Source organism: Sinocyclocheilus anshuiensis, unplaced genomic scaffold (assembly GCF_001515605.1).
Source record: "Sinocyclocheilus anshuiensis isolate Anshui unplaced genomic scaffold, SAMN03320099.WGS_v1.1 scaffold1082, whole genome shotgun sequence".
In the NCBI taxonomy this organism is placed as follows: Eukaryota; Metazoa; Chordata; class Actinopteri; order Cypriniformes; family Cyprinidae; genus Sinocyclocheilus; species Sinocyclocheilus anshuiensis.
Genome location: NW_015542379.1, coordinates 3,291,886 through 3,305,045, shown reverse-complemented (window position 1 = coordinate 3,305,045; position 13,160 = coordinate 3,291,886). Strand labels below are relative to the sequence as shown.

Below are 13,160 nucleotides of genomic sequence, written 5' to 3'. Positions count from 1 at the left end.
CTTGAAAGATCAAAGACAATTTTTAATATAACTCTGACTGGATTCGTCTGAAAGAAGAAAGTCATATACACCACGTTTTTGACTGAACTAACCCTTTAAGTAGGGTTTAAGTAAAGTGCAACTTTCTACTTGAATATATTTTAAAATGTAATTTATAATAAAGTGCTTTTGCTTTCGCCTAGAAACACACAGCGTCTCCCTGACATGCTGCTTCAACACTAACTGCGGTTACTGAAACCATGCCTTCTTTGCATGAACATTTGGGCGGCATTACGCAAATATTTCCACATAGTGAGGTAGATATGTGGGGGCGTGTTAGAACGAGCCGTTTTAGGGGGCGTGGCAGAGTCTTAACTTTGATAAAGAATATCTCTTTGGTTTTGAGACTTTAGTTTTTGCAACTTCAAGGATCTTATCTATGCACAATCAGCTTGTAACACTCCAAAGAGAAAGGAAAACTTGAAATTGCATCATATGACCCCTTAAAAAAAATTTTTTTTTAAATCTTAATTATTCCAAACTCGTATATAATTTAAATGCAGTTAGTCGAACTTAAGACAACTTTCTTGAAACACTTAAAGCAGACAATAAAGCAGACTTGACTTGACTTGACTTGACTTAATTTGGATTTAAGTATAGTACATCTTTGTATGTATTTTCACAATTACTTCTATTGTCTTTGAAATATGGTTAAATTGTACTGCTGGATGTACTGACAAGCATTTATGGTAAAAATAAATGTCATACATAAAAAATATGAACACTAAACACTAAAAATATGTCATACATAATGTATTTAAAAATATTTGGAATTAAACATTCGTAATGATGACATTGCAATTTATTACATTTAAGATATATTAACTTGAAATGCAATATTAAATAATATTTAGTTAAAATTACAAAATGTATTTTAAAAGTGTACTTATGTGTATTAAGAAAGAGTAATGAAAATATGCTCTTTAGTGCCCTTTTTATCATTAATATTATATTATATGCATGTACAGTTTTGAAACCACTACAAGTGCACATTCAATACAGTTAAGCACACTTATTTACTTTTTTCACAATGTAAAGCATGGACTCTTGTATATTATTGCCCAATTATGACAATTACATTTTTGATATTTATAACTGGAACAACATGTTGTGTGGTAATAGTGGGTTTCATCATCCAAGGCAAAACTAAAGCAATTTTGAAGCAGACCGTAAATGCACATGTGGCAGATTATTAACCAACAGCCTCCCACTTAAACCATTTTCTAGATGAAGCCGCTTGAATAATCGTAATTTTTCACACATTAGAACCACAGACTCCAGGCTCATGGTATTTCATTTGAGCTATGGTGTTTGTAAACATTTATAATTCATGTTCAGTGAATAATACAATGCATGACTACCCCGTGCAACAACTTAATCTACTTTTTTTGGAGTAAAGGCCTCAGTAAGAGCTGTTTACTTCAGCCTAATGAATACACGCCATAAAACTTAATCATTCTACTACTGTGTTGAACTCAAAGCCTTTTAACTATACTAAATATACTTCATCTGTTGTGCAGACCACAAACACATGATATCTTTTGACCAGAAAGTAAACTGTTCAAATCGAGATTATTCATGAACAGCATCTGAATCAAAGGGTTATTTATAGCATTGCTCCACTTTGATGAAAGCAAGTCAATCAGTGGACTGTCTTTATAGCCTTCACCTGTAAACTGAAGCTCACTCACAAACAAAAGATCAAAACATTTCAGCAGCACAAGGACTAAATGCAGCAAATGCGTTTATTTAACAGGCAATGGCACAGAGACATTCAAAAAGTAAAATGTTCTCTACAAAACCTAATTCACAATTGTTTTGTATTACAATATGATAAAAAAAAAATCAGAATTGTATTATGTCCTTCCAGTAAATGTTTTTAAACATAATCAAATGTTTTTGCAAAAATATGAAATCAGACAAAAATTGAACTGGTTAATTATGAATATTAATAAGTAATGAAGTAATACACTACAGGTCAACAGTCTCTTATGTTTACCAAGGCATGCATTTATTTGATAACAAATACAGTAAAAACAGTTTTCTATTTGAATATATTTTAAAATGTAATTTATTCCTGTGATGAAAAGCTGAATTCTCAGTGTCACTATACTCCAGTCTAATGATGCTGAAAATTCTGCTTTTCATCACAGGAATAAATTACATTTCAAAATATATTCAAATAGATAACAGTTATTTTAAATTGTAGCAATATTTCAGAATTTTATTGTATTTTTGCCTTGGTGAGCATGAGAGACTTCTTTTAAAAACATTAAAAAACCGTAATTATTCCAAACCGGTAGTGTATATCATTTATCAAAAGTATACATATCAGTTAGGCTGCCAATTTAGATTGGAATCTCCTATAGCGTCATTTTGAGGGTGTATGACCACATCCCACCTCCACCCATCTTCCCCTGGGTGGCACACACACCCACTCTCTCCAGAACACACAAACACACGCTAATGCTGTCCGGATGATAATTAAAGTGCAAGAGATTTCACAGTCACACAGACAGAAAGCTACAGTCTCTCAATAAAATACTGTAGATGCTGAAATGGTTGAGAACCCAAATTAAACCCCAAGCTGTGAGCTAGAAGCATTGTACCCTTGAGTAGTAAATTTTAATCAATGTTGAAAACAGGTTTGCTTAATATTTTTGCATATTGATTTTTATTATTATCAATGTTGAAGACAGTTGTGCTGCTTAATAACTTTATTGAAAACCATGATACAATTTTCCAGAATTTTTTAATGAATAGATGATTCAAAAGAGCATCATTTATTTGAAATAGAAATCTTTTGTAACATTATAAATGTGACCCTGGACCACAAAAGCAGTCTTAAGTCGCTGGCGTATATTTGTAGCAATAGCCAAAAATACATTGTATGGGTCAAAATTATAGATTTTTCTTTTATGCCAAAAATCATTAGGATATTAAGTAAAGATCATGTTCCATGAAGATATTTTGTACATTTCCTACCGTAAATATATCAAAACTTAATTTTTGATTAGTGATATGCATTGCTAAGAACTTCATTTGGACAACTTTAAAGATGATTTTCTCAGTATTTAGATATCAGATTCCAGATTTTCAAATAGTTGTATCTCGGCCAAATATTGTCATATCCTAACAAACCATACATCAATGGAAAGTTTATTTATTCAGCTTTCAGAATACGTATAAATCTCAATTTCGAAAAATTGACCCTTATGACTGGTTTTGTGGTCCAGGGTCACAAATGTCTTTAATGTCACTTTTGATTAATTTAATGCATCCTGAATAAAAGTATTATTTTTTTAACTTACCCCAAACTTTTGAAAGATAACATGGTTTCCACAAACATATGAAGCAGCACAACTGTTTTCAACATTGATAATAATAATGAATGTTTCTTGCGCAGCAAATGAGCATCTTAGAATGATTTCTGAAGGATCATGTGACACTGAAGACTGAAATAATGATGCTGAAAATTCTACATAAACATCACAGGAATAAATTACATTTTAAAATATATTCACATAGAAAACAGTTATTTTATACTGTAATAATATTTTTGTTTTTACAGTATTTTCCATCAAATAAATGCAGCCTTGGTGAGCCTTGGTGAAGAGACTTCTTTCAAAAACATCAAAAAATCTTTTGGACTTAGAAATAGTCTCATAGTTGTACTAGTGACTTTTTGCTTTTTTGAAGCAGATTGTGGACACAGCAAAGAAGCTGATGAATCACACACACACACACATCTTCTGTTTTAACTGAAATGACAGGAAAATAGTTAATCCTGTGATCTCGTGGAGGTCCAAAAGTCTCAATGAAATCACACAGCAGTCATTTTTAGATGTTACGGCCAATTTAAAGAGGAGGGTAACATGCTCGTCTTGTGTATAAACACAGGCCGTCCTTGCAGTGACCCTCAGCCTCAGTCACAGACACACCCTGACTGACCATGTACAGCGGCACGGCTCGCTCCCCTTACCGTCATAGAATTATGCATTCTGTAGCCTTAATATGGACCCTTTCAACCATTTAAAACTTGACTGAAATGATATGATGACAGATGTAGCATCAACCTCTCTGAGCTTATAATGATGACCAACTGTACATTACGCCTAATGCAATACTCAAGAGTTCAAATGATTACCTTTAAGTTATAATTTCCCTGTGAAAAAGAAATGCACTTTAAAATACTTTTAAAAGAGTATTAAATAATATAAAAGAATATACTTAAGCATGAACTGAATGTAATGTTTTTGGACACTTAATTGCATGTTAATTGCAATTAACAATGTATTATAGTTTAAATTGACATTTATTCATTTAGCAGATGATTTTATCCAAAGCAACTTACAATTTGGGGAATTACATAAAGCGATTCATCTTAAAAAGGCAAATAGACACAGGAAGTGCTCATAATACCACGTTTCAGGCATTGTTCAAATAAGTACAAGCTAGACTGGGGATTAAGTAAAGAGATTTTAAAGTTGTTTTTTTTAGGATGAAGTCTGATGGTGACAAAAGAGATGAGTTTCAGCTGTTGCTTGAAAATTGTCAGGGAAAATGTATATTAAATTAGTTGACATTAAAAGCACTTTTTTATCCTCTTAAGTACGACTTCAGTACATCTTTGTATGTAATTTAATAATTACTTCTATTGTCTTGGAAATATTGTTAGCATACTTGCGAAAATACTGTTATGGTTTCACTGAAAATTGTATGTCATGTTTTCAGTAATTACACATTTGTAATGATAAAATTACAATTTCGTTAATTTAAAATATTTTAACTTTACAAGAAATACTGAATAGCACACTACAGTTTAAATTACTATCAAGTACTTTACATGTGCTTTAGTGTGTTAGTCAATGCTTCAAAATAAGTTTACTTAAATATTATTACAAAAGGGACATTATTACAAAGTGCACTTTTTAAAAGTGTACTTAATGCTTACTCTAAGTACACTTCAGTTGCCTTTTATTTTCGTATATTACGTTAGCTGCAGGTGTTTTTTAAAATGTACTTTTAAGTAGCGAAGTACACTACAAGTGCACATTCAAGCGCACTTCTTTTTCACAAAGGTAGCCTACTCTGAAAAGAGTTTTGTCGCAATAAAATGGTATGTAGAATATTAAAACGTTGCTGTTAAAAAAAGTAAAAAAATCTATACAGTTAGTATCAATCATCAAGTGCTAAAATCGTGAATGGAATCTGAACTGTTACTGTAACAGACATGCAGGCTAGGTGTCAGATTTGTAGTTTACATACTGCCCTCTGGTGTAAAGTTATATGCTGGGCAAAAGAAGATAATACATCTTGAATGAAATGCATATATTTTTTAACATTAGTAATAGAAACAGAAATATTTAGCTTAAGAATGACATAGGCTGACCATAAAAATACGCAAAATAAAATATAGCCTACCCGTTTTTTTTACTGAGCACCAATTTTAGAGTGAATACCAACAAGTGTCTAATGGACAAAACCCAGGCATTAATTTCAGCGTCAGTGTAAAATTACCTATCTCACATCTCATGATGTTAAAACAAGCGCGACTTTACATTCAATTTTCATTGTGAGTGCATTAAAAAAAACTAAAATAATAAGCAGTGTTGGGGAGTTACTTTTAAAAGTAATGCATTACAATATTGCTTATTAGTATGGTTGAACTGGATCATCGAAGGTCAGAAGCAAAGACATTGGTTAATAGAATGGGATTAAATACATAAAGGATATTTGTGTTGTTTAACATTTAATTATTGCAGGTTTGCGTCATATTCTGTGTTGCATTATTTTTATTCGTTTTGAGGAATACTGAATCGTTTTTTGTTTTTTTTTGTGAGTGATTTGAAATAATGCATATTCATATTTATTTTAGAACTACAGTAACATCTTCTGATTTCTCTCAACATGGGGACAGGAGAGCTGTCAATCAATAAATTGAAGAAAAAAAAAGTAACTTGCGTTACTTATTTGAAAAAGTAACTCAGATATTCTCTTGTAAATTAAAAAGTAATGCGTTACTTTACTAGTTACTTGAAAAAGTTATGATTACGTAACTCGCGTTACTTGTAATGCGTTACCCCCAACACTGATAATAAGTAACACCCACCACTGCTGCCTGATTAAATGAGATGAGCCATAACACTCAAATCATACAGGTGTATGACCCATTGTGTAACGTAATGTAGCCTACATTATTTTCCATGATTTTTGACTGTGTTTCTTCAGTAAAATCTCAACTTTCCAGTTTCTCCGCTCAATAGACCAGGCTGGAGATATGACAGTCAATTATGAATGACCTTGGAGTCGTTCATACCCAATGCAGGAATGAAAAAACGCGTATATATTTATAAATGATGTCGTATTGTATATCGAGCGAACACTCACTGCCATCTTTACAGCTCTCTGTTGCGCTCCACCTCCACAGCAGTGTTCCGACAAATCCCGCCCTCGATTAATCACGGTTTGCTTTGATTGGTAAAGCTCTATGAACGACTTCTTAACTGTCCAATCACAGACTACACATAACTTATATTAGCCAATCGTACTCAAGGAGGCGTGACCTGTTTTAATACAGGCGATAAAAAATAACGCTGAAAATAATTTAAGGTGGAGTGGATGGTGAAGCAGTTGAGATTAAAAAATCAGATTGCTAACATAAGAAATAAACCACATTTATTTATTTATTTTTTTATTTTTGTTTATTTACAATCTGACCAGCTGAGTCCTTAGAAACGGCTAAAAACACATCTCTTCCATCTTTATTTGACCCTCTAACTCGAGAACTCTCTATTCTAATTCTATTTTATCTATTTGTTTTCTTTTGTATTAAAAAACATGACCCTTTAAGACTTGCACTCTGTTTTCTAACTGCTTGTTTTCTATAAAAAATACTTCTAACACTAGCTTTCTCTATCTTTTTTCTATTCTGTTTTCTTTTTATCTATTATATAATAATAATAAAAAAAAAACTGTGTTAGGCTAACTGAGACTTGTCATAGCACTTGCTTATTATTGCTCTTTTGTTGATTCTGATTGCTTCCATCGTCCTCACTTGTAAGTTGCTTTGGATAAAAGCGTTTGCTAAATTACTAAATGTAAATTTATGTGATATGAAAGAATAAATCAATCAGAAGAATGAACATAACATGAACATTTTAGATTGCAACTGAGATCACGTTATCAAACGTAGAGAAAAGTAATTAAAGGATGTGGAAAATAATATGTTTTTTGAACCTTAAACCGCATAAACACATTTCATTACACCAAATACACAAAATAATGTTCTTTTTAGCAACATCATATGACCCCTTTAAAAAAAGAGTGAGTGTGGTGAAAGGGTGAGTACTTCTGATTTGACTTGTTTTCATGGCAAGTGTTATAAATGCATTGTTTGATGGAAGTCCAGGAGAATCCATAATTATTTTCAGAATCACATACAAATTCTATGCTACGATAAGAATGTTGCGATACCAATCAACAGCCATTTGAACAATGTAAAATGACTTAGAAATGAGAAAAAAGTTGCATTAGACCAAGTGTTTCTTTATTTGTAACAGTTTACACTTTCGTAAAACACGCAGCTCCCAAAAAAAGAGATGTCAAATGTAAAATGAACTTAATTTGAAAAGAAACTCCCTTGAAAATGCTTTAAGGTTCACAGCCAATGAAGTGTGCGTATTTTCAAAAACGAAATTGTTTTAAAAGTTTAAAACCGACTCACACATCCCTCATTACTACTCACTGTTCCTCTTTATAATGATGAACATGTCTGGCAATGACTCTTTTACATGAACGCCAAGACATTTTCACTTCCAGATTAATAGACATAATAAAAAACCCACATACTTCACAATTTCTCACCTTGCAAGTCATGAAGAAAAAACTTTTGTGTGGTGTGAGTGAATTAAAACTGTCAAGAGCTGCTGGCCAATAGTGGTGACACGACAACAAATGCGTTCAGACACGCACGAATGCCTTCGGAGACGTTCATGACTATAGACTGGTTACTAAACCCTGCTTCTTCGAGGAGTCGGATCTGATTTTTTAAAAACATGAATACTGTTGAGATGATTTTTAAATTCAGCATTTGAAATCACTTTAGAAAGAGAAAGCAGCTATGAACAACACATTGAATCAATGAAAATACGATTTTTCCTGAAAAACTATGTTAGAAATAATCAACAGGAAAGTGTTTCTGTTAAGAGGTATTGCATTGCATTGCCATTTAAAAGACATTTTGTGCAAAATATATGCAACTGGTCAGAGGTGAGAGTGACATCATTATTATTGAGTGCAAAAGTAGCTCACGGTAAGATGGCCAGGGAAGCTGGTATTTTAGAACCCAGAAATGGAGCAGAACTCTATACTATACATGCCCTGAAAACCATGCCCCAGCAAATGCCATTTAACAGCGTTGCGCTCTCTCCAGCGCCCCCTGCAGCGTGAAGGCCACAGCACAGGCACAAGGCCTGGTCTAGCACATGTCTTTGTGGTTGGTTCTGTGGTTGATGTCAGTGCTGTACGGAGAGTCCCAGTCTCTCTCAAACACTGCCTGCAGCTGCTCCTGGACTGTAGGGGTTGTGGCCTGAGCCCAAGTCTGGTTCACCACTAATGCAGATCCAGCGGTGTTCACAAAGTAGTCACCTGACCAGTTAGACGTGCCTTGAAAGTACAGAGGCAGTAAGTATAGCAACAGGATAATATTCAACTATAGACAAATTTTCTGATCATTCAGGTCTTCAGAAGATACATTTGGGAAGGGTTCAGCTTAGGGCTGTCAAACGATTAATCGCATCCAAAATCAAAGTTTTTGTTTACATAATATATGTGTGTATATTTAGTATGTATATATAAATACAAACACGTGCGTGCATATATTTAAAAAAAAGATGTTATGTTTATATATTAAATATATTTATATATAATATAATAATATAAATATATAAATGTATATACATTTAAATATTTTTTAAATATATACTGTGTGTGTGTGTGTATTTATATATACACATAATAAATATACACAGTACACATACATATATTATGTAAACAAAAACTTTGATTTTGGATGCGATTAATCGTTTGACAGCACTAGTTCAGATGTTTTAGAAATGCAATAAGAACAGAATGTAAAAACTAAAACTAGTACCTATGTAAGCAACTTTATCTGTGACCATGTACTTGTTATGGTTGACTCTGGCATAGGGAATCTGTTTCTGTCGAGGGTTGGCAGGCACAGTAAAAATTCTCTGTGAAAGGAAAAATGGTTAGTTTTAATTTATTGCAGACATATTAAGCTTTTTCATTTAGCAAGGACATATTAAACTGATCCGAAAGTGAAAGTTAAGACATTTATGTTACAAATGATGTCTAGTTCAAATAAATGCTGTTCTTTTGAACTTTCTATTCATCCTTGAAACAATGTAATTGTACTGTATTTTTCATCAAATAAATGCAGACTTGGTGGCTTCTTTCAAAAACATTTTAAAAATCTTACCATCCCCAAATCTCAATGAGACTTTGTATGCAACGTGCATAAATGCAAGGCAACCTTATCATGGCCTCTGAGGTAATATATCACACAACCTGTCAAATACTTAAAGAGCACCTCTGGTGGCACTCACCACTTGAATGTCCAGCTTGCTCTTGCCCTGTAAGGAAGCTAGCGAATGGAGGAAAGGGAACATGATGGGGTTGGTATTGTCCCAACAACTGATCAGCAGACGCACACGAACATTATGCTCATAAGCCACGCTCCGCAGCTGGGTATCGATATCTGTCCAGTACCTGCGGGGAATCAGGGAAATGTGATGGGCATTACAGAGTTAAACTTTAAAGGTTCAAAATGTGCAATGATCAGACAGCTCCATGTAGACTGAGACCATTATGCTCCTGTGAACTTCTAAGTGATCTATCCTTTATTGCTTCACTTGGACTGGGAGGGCCAAAATGCTAAACAGCAGGGTTATTTTCATTAACTACAGCTAAAATTAAACCATAAATTGTTTTTTTTTCCCCATCACTTGAAATAAACATTTACTGAATTATTTCAGCTAGTTGGCAAAGCGAAAGTTATCATTTTCTTTTAGTTTAAATTGAAGTACTAGAATAACAAAGTACAAAGATAACAACCTAAAAATAATTTTGTAACACTTTATTTTAAGGTGTCCTTGTTACAAATGTTACGTGTAATTACTATAGTATTAGCACAAAATTATGCATAATTACAACCTAACCCTATAGTAAATACATGCTGTTAATTAATATTACTCAGTACTTAAATGTATAATAACACTGTAACAAGGACACCTTAAAACAAAGTGTAACCAATAACTAAAGCTGAAGTACAAAAACAAAAATTAAAACTTAATAAAAACTATAGACTTATTAAAAAGAAACTAAAAAAGACAACCCCCCCCCCGTTTTTTTTCACTAAACTAAAAAGGAAATCAAATTAAAAATATTAACAATATTAATAAATATGAACTATAATAGTATATTAATGACACTTAAAACTGTGTATATACTATTTTTTTTGGGAATGGGGAGGAACTTTTGAGCTTCCTCATGATATGCTAATTAAAATAAATGGTTCAAAAAGCCTATGATAAGCAGATTTCATAATGAAGACAGGTGGCTTTAGGCTGCTTGGTTAAGAATGCATGAAGGAGGAGGCGGGGAATATACCACAGACCTTTTGTGGCTGGAGTACTCCATAGTAGGGAGATAGTTCATCACAGCGATGTAGACGAACTGCTGGGCATCAGCAATCACGCTGAGGATAGACTGCAAGTCTGGAGTCCGGCCCTCGGCGCACAGTGAAGGAGGAGAGCTCTGTGAGAGAGAGGAAAACTTCTTCAATAATGCCAAACAAAACTGCAAACAGCTCAGTAAACAACACCACAATAACGAACAACAAAAGCCACAAAAATTCCACTGGCACTGACAGAAACGCACAGTGTCACATTCAGTTTTGTCTTTGCTTTACTCCCGTTCATGACTGAGCTCAGTTTATTCAGCGTTTGCCGGATCTCTCTTACTGATAGATAGACGCTGGCATCGGTCCCATTGAGTGACAGCTGCATGGGTGTGTCCTTGTTGTACAGGGTGGAGTATTTTTTGGGCCAGTGTGCAGGAACGGTCTTGGTCTGATTCAGGTACCAATAAGCCTCGAAGATCTTCCCAAGATCCTTAGCAAGACAGCTGCAGTCATACACAACCACACCCAACTCCTTCACCTGAGCATACATCAACATACATATAAATCATACACAATACTACTGAGATCCCATGGAGATGAGAAATATATGGAGTATTGGTGCTATTTCTGTGGTTAAAAGTCTGAATACTTAGAAAGGTATGCATTTATTTGATAAAAATACAGTAAAAACAGTAAATTGTGAAATATTATTACAATTTTAAATAACTGTTTTCTGTATGAATATATTTTAAAATGTAATTTATTCATGTGATGCAAAGCATCACATTCATCATTAAATGCAGAGCACAAATCCTGAGTATGGGTTACCATACTTAGCCACATGTCACGTCATTTTCACTTTCACTTTCCTCCAGTCTTCAGTGTCATACGATCCTTCAGAAATCATTCTAATGTGCTGATTTGCTGCTCAAGAAATTTTTATTATCACAAACACTTGTGCTGCTTAATAGTTTCATGAAAATCGTGATACATTTAGTTTTTTTCAGGATTTGTGATGCATAAAGTTTTTTCAAAAACAGCATTTATTTGAAATAGACGTTTTTTTTTGTTACATTATAAATATTTTTAAAGCTTTTATTCAGCAAGGATGCCTTAAATCGATCAAAAGTCAATCATTTCTTTAAAAAAACACTTATTTCTACTATATGAGAGATGTATGAGTAGGTGAGGAAGCAAAAATTCCTAAACACTGATATCAAACCATGTGGCATTCAAAGGTTATTGGCAATAATCCTTAAAAAAAAGACTGACCTGTGTTAGTGACCTCCAGTCCATATTGGCGCTTCCTATGTAAATGTGCTTATTATCTACAATCCAGAATTTAGTATGCAGCACACCTGATGTCAGCTCTCGCATATTCACCATCCGCACATCAGCTCCTGCAGAAAGTACGGCATTCTTGAATATAATGTTTATGTCTGTGCTTATATTCGTCGTTATTTTTAAGTTGTCAAGCTGACTAACCAGAATCAGTCAGGAACTTAATGTCATCCATAGGTTTTTTCTCTGATGGTTTATCGACTGCAATTCGGACAGAGACTTTCCCCGAGAGCTGCCCTAGTTCCTGCAGAATCTGCTCACCCTAGAATGAACAGCTCACTTGAGTAAGACGTCACTAACACAGCCTATTATTCGGTGAGAAGTCAGTAAACGTCACATTCAAACCTGATTGGCTGTGGCCTCGTGTGTGTCCGTGTCGTCATTGGTAAGAGTCCAGTAGAAGGAGGCGATGTCCAGACTGGTTTGAGCAGCAGATATAAGGTTGAGCCAGGCTTCATATATGGACTGATGAGTGGTTGAGGAGTTAAAGACCAGTCCCTCAGGAATACTCTCCACTAAAACAATCCTGTAAATGACACACATGGGCAACAAATCCATAAATGCAGACTTCATTGAAAGTGCAGCTGTGAAACGGCGTGCTATGGTTAACCTCATTTACCAGTGGACCGCTAAAACACTCAAAAACAAAGAAATGTGTGACAGAATGATAAGTGCCCCAAATAAAGTTCCCTAGGTGGGCGTCTACCTGCAGGGATCAGTACAGGTTTCTCTGATTAGAAGATGCTCCTGTTCTCCAGATGATTTTGAGGAGGATGTTGCCATGGGAACAAGCAGGGTTTGGAGTGACAGGAGTATCAACAGTATTGTGGTTAAACAGGTGAGGATGATCAGACACCTGTAATACTAAACACACAGATGGATACGTTCAAAATTCCTGGGCAACGATAGAGATATAAGAGATAATGTACAGTTACTGGTCATTATTACCAAAACAAACTCTAACAACAGTTATCATTCATATGATGACCATTATCCAGCTCATTACACAGATACTTATTAAAGCAATAAGCCCCAAGAAGCCGTGGTTTACAGTGAATTTATAACAGCTAAGGGG

The 13,160-nt window shown here is 34.2% G+C and overlaps 1 protein-coding gene across 1 annotated transcript in view; it reads right to left on the bottom strand.

The window, feature by feature from the left end:
• Positions 1–7,733: 7,733 nt before the first annotated feature.
• LOC107692499 (phospholipase D3-like) overlaps positions 7,734–13,160 on the bottom strand; it is a 9,767-nt gene continuing 4,340 nt past the window's right edge. Inside the window, exons 4-12 of the mRNA XM_016491584.1 lie at positions 12,792–12,949; positions 12,431–12,611; positions 12,230–12,347; positions 12,017–12,144; positions 11,085–11,282; positions 10,739–10,878; positions 9,669–9,831; positions 9,194–9,293; positions 7,734–8,706 (exon numbers count right to left, since the gene is read on the bottom strand). Coding sequence (XP_016347070.1) covers positions 8,519–8,706; positions 9,194–9,293; positions 9,669–9,831; positions 10,739–10,878; positions 11,085–11,282; positions 12,017–12,144; positions 12,230–12,347; positions 12,431–12,611; positions 12,792–12,949 — 1,374 coding nt within the window. The 3' untranslated portion in view covers positions 7,734–8,518. The remainder of the gene's footprint in view (positions 8,707–9,193; positions 9,294–9,668; positions 9,832–10,738; positions 10,879–11,084; positions 11,283–12,016; positions 12,145–12,229; positions 12,348–12,430; positions 12,612–12,791; positions 12,950–13,160) is intronic.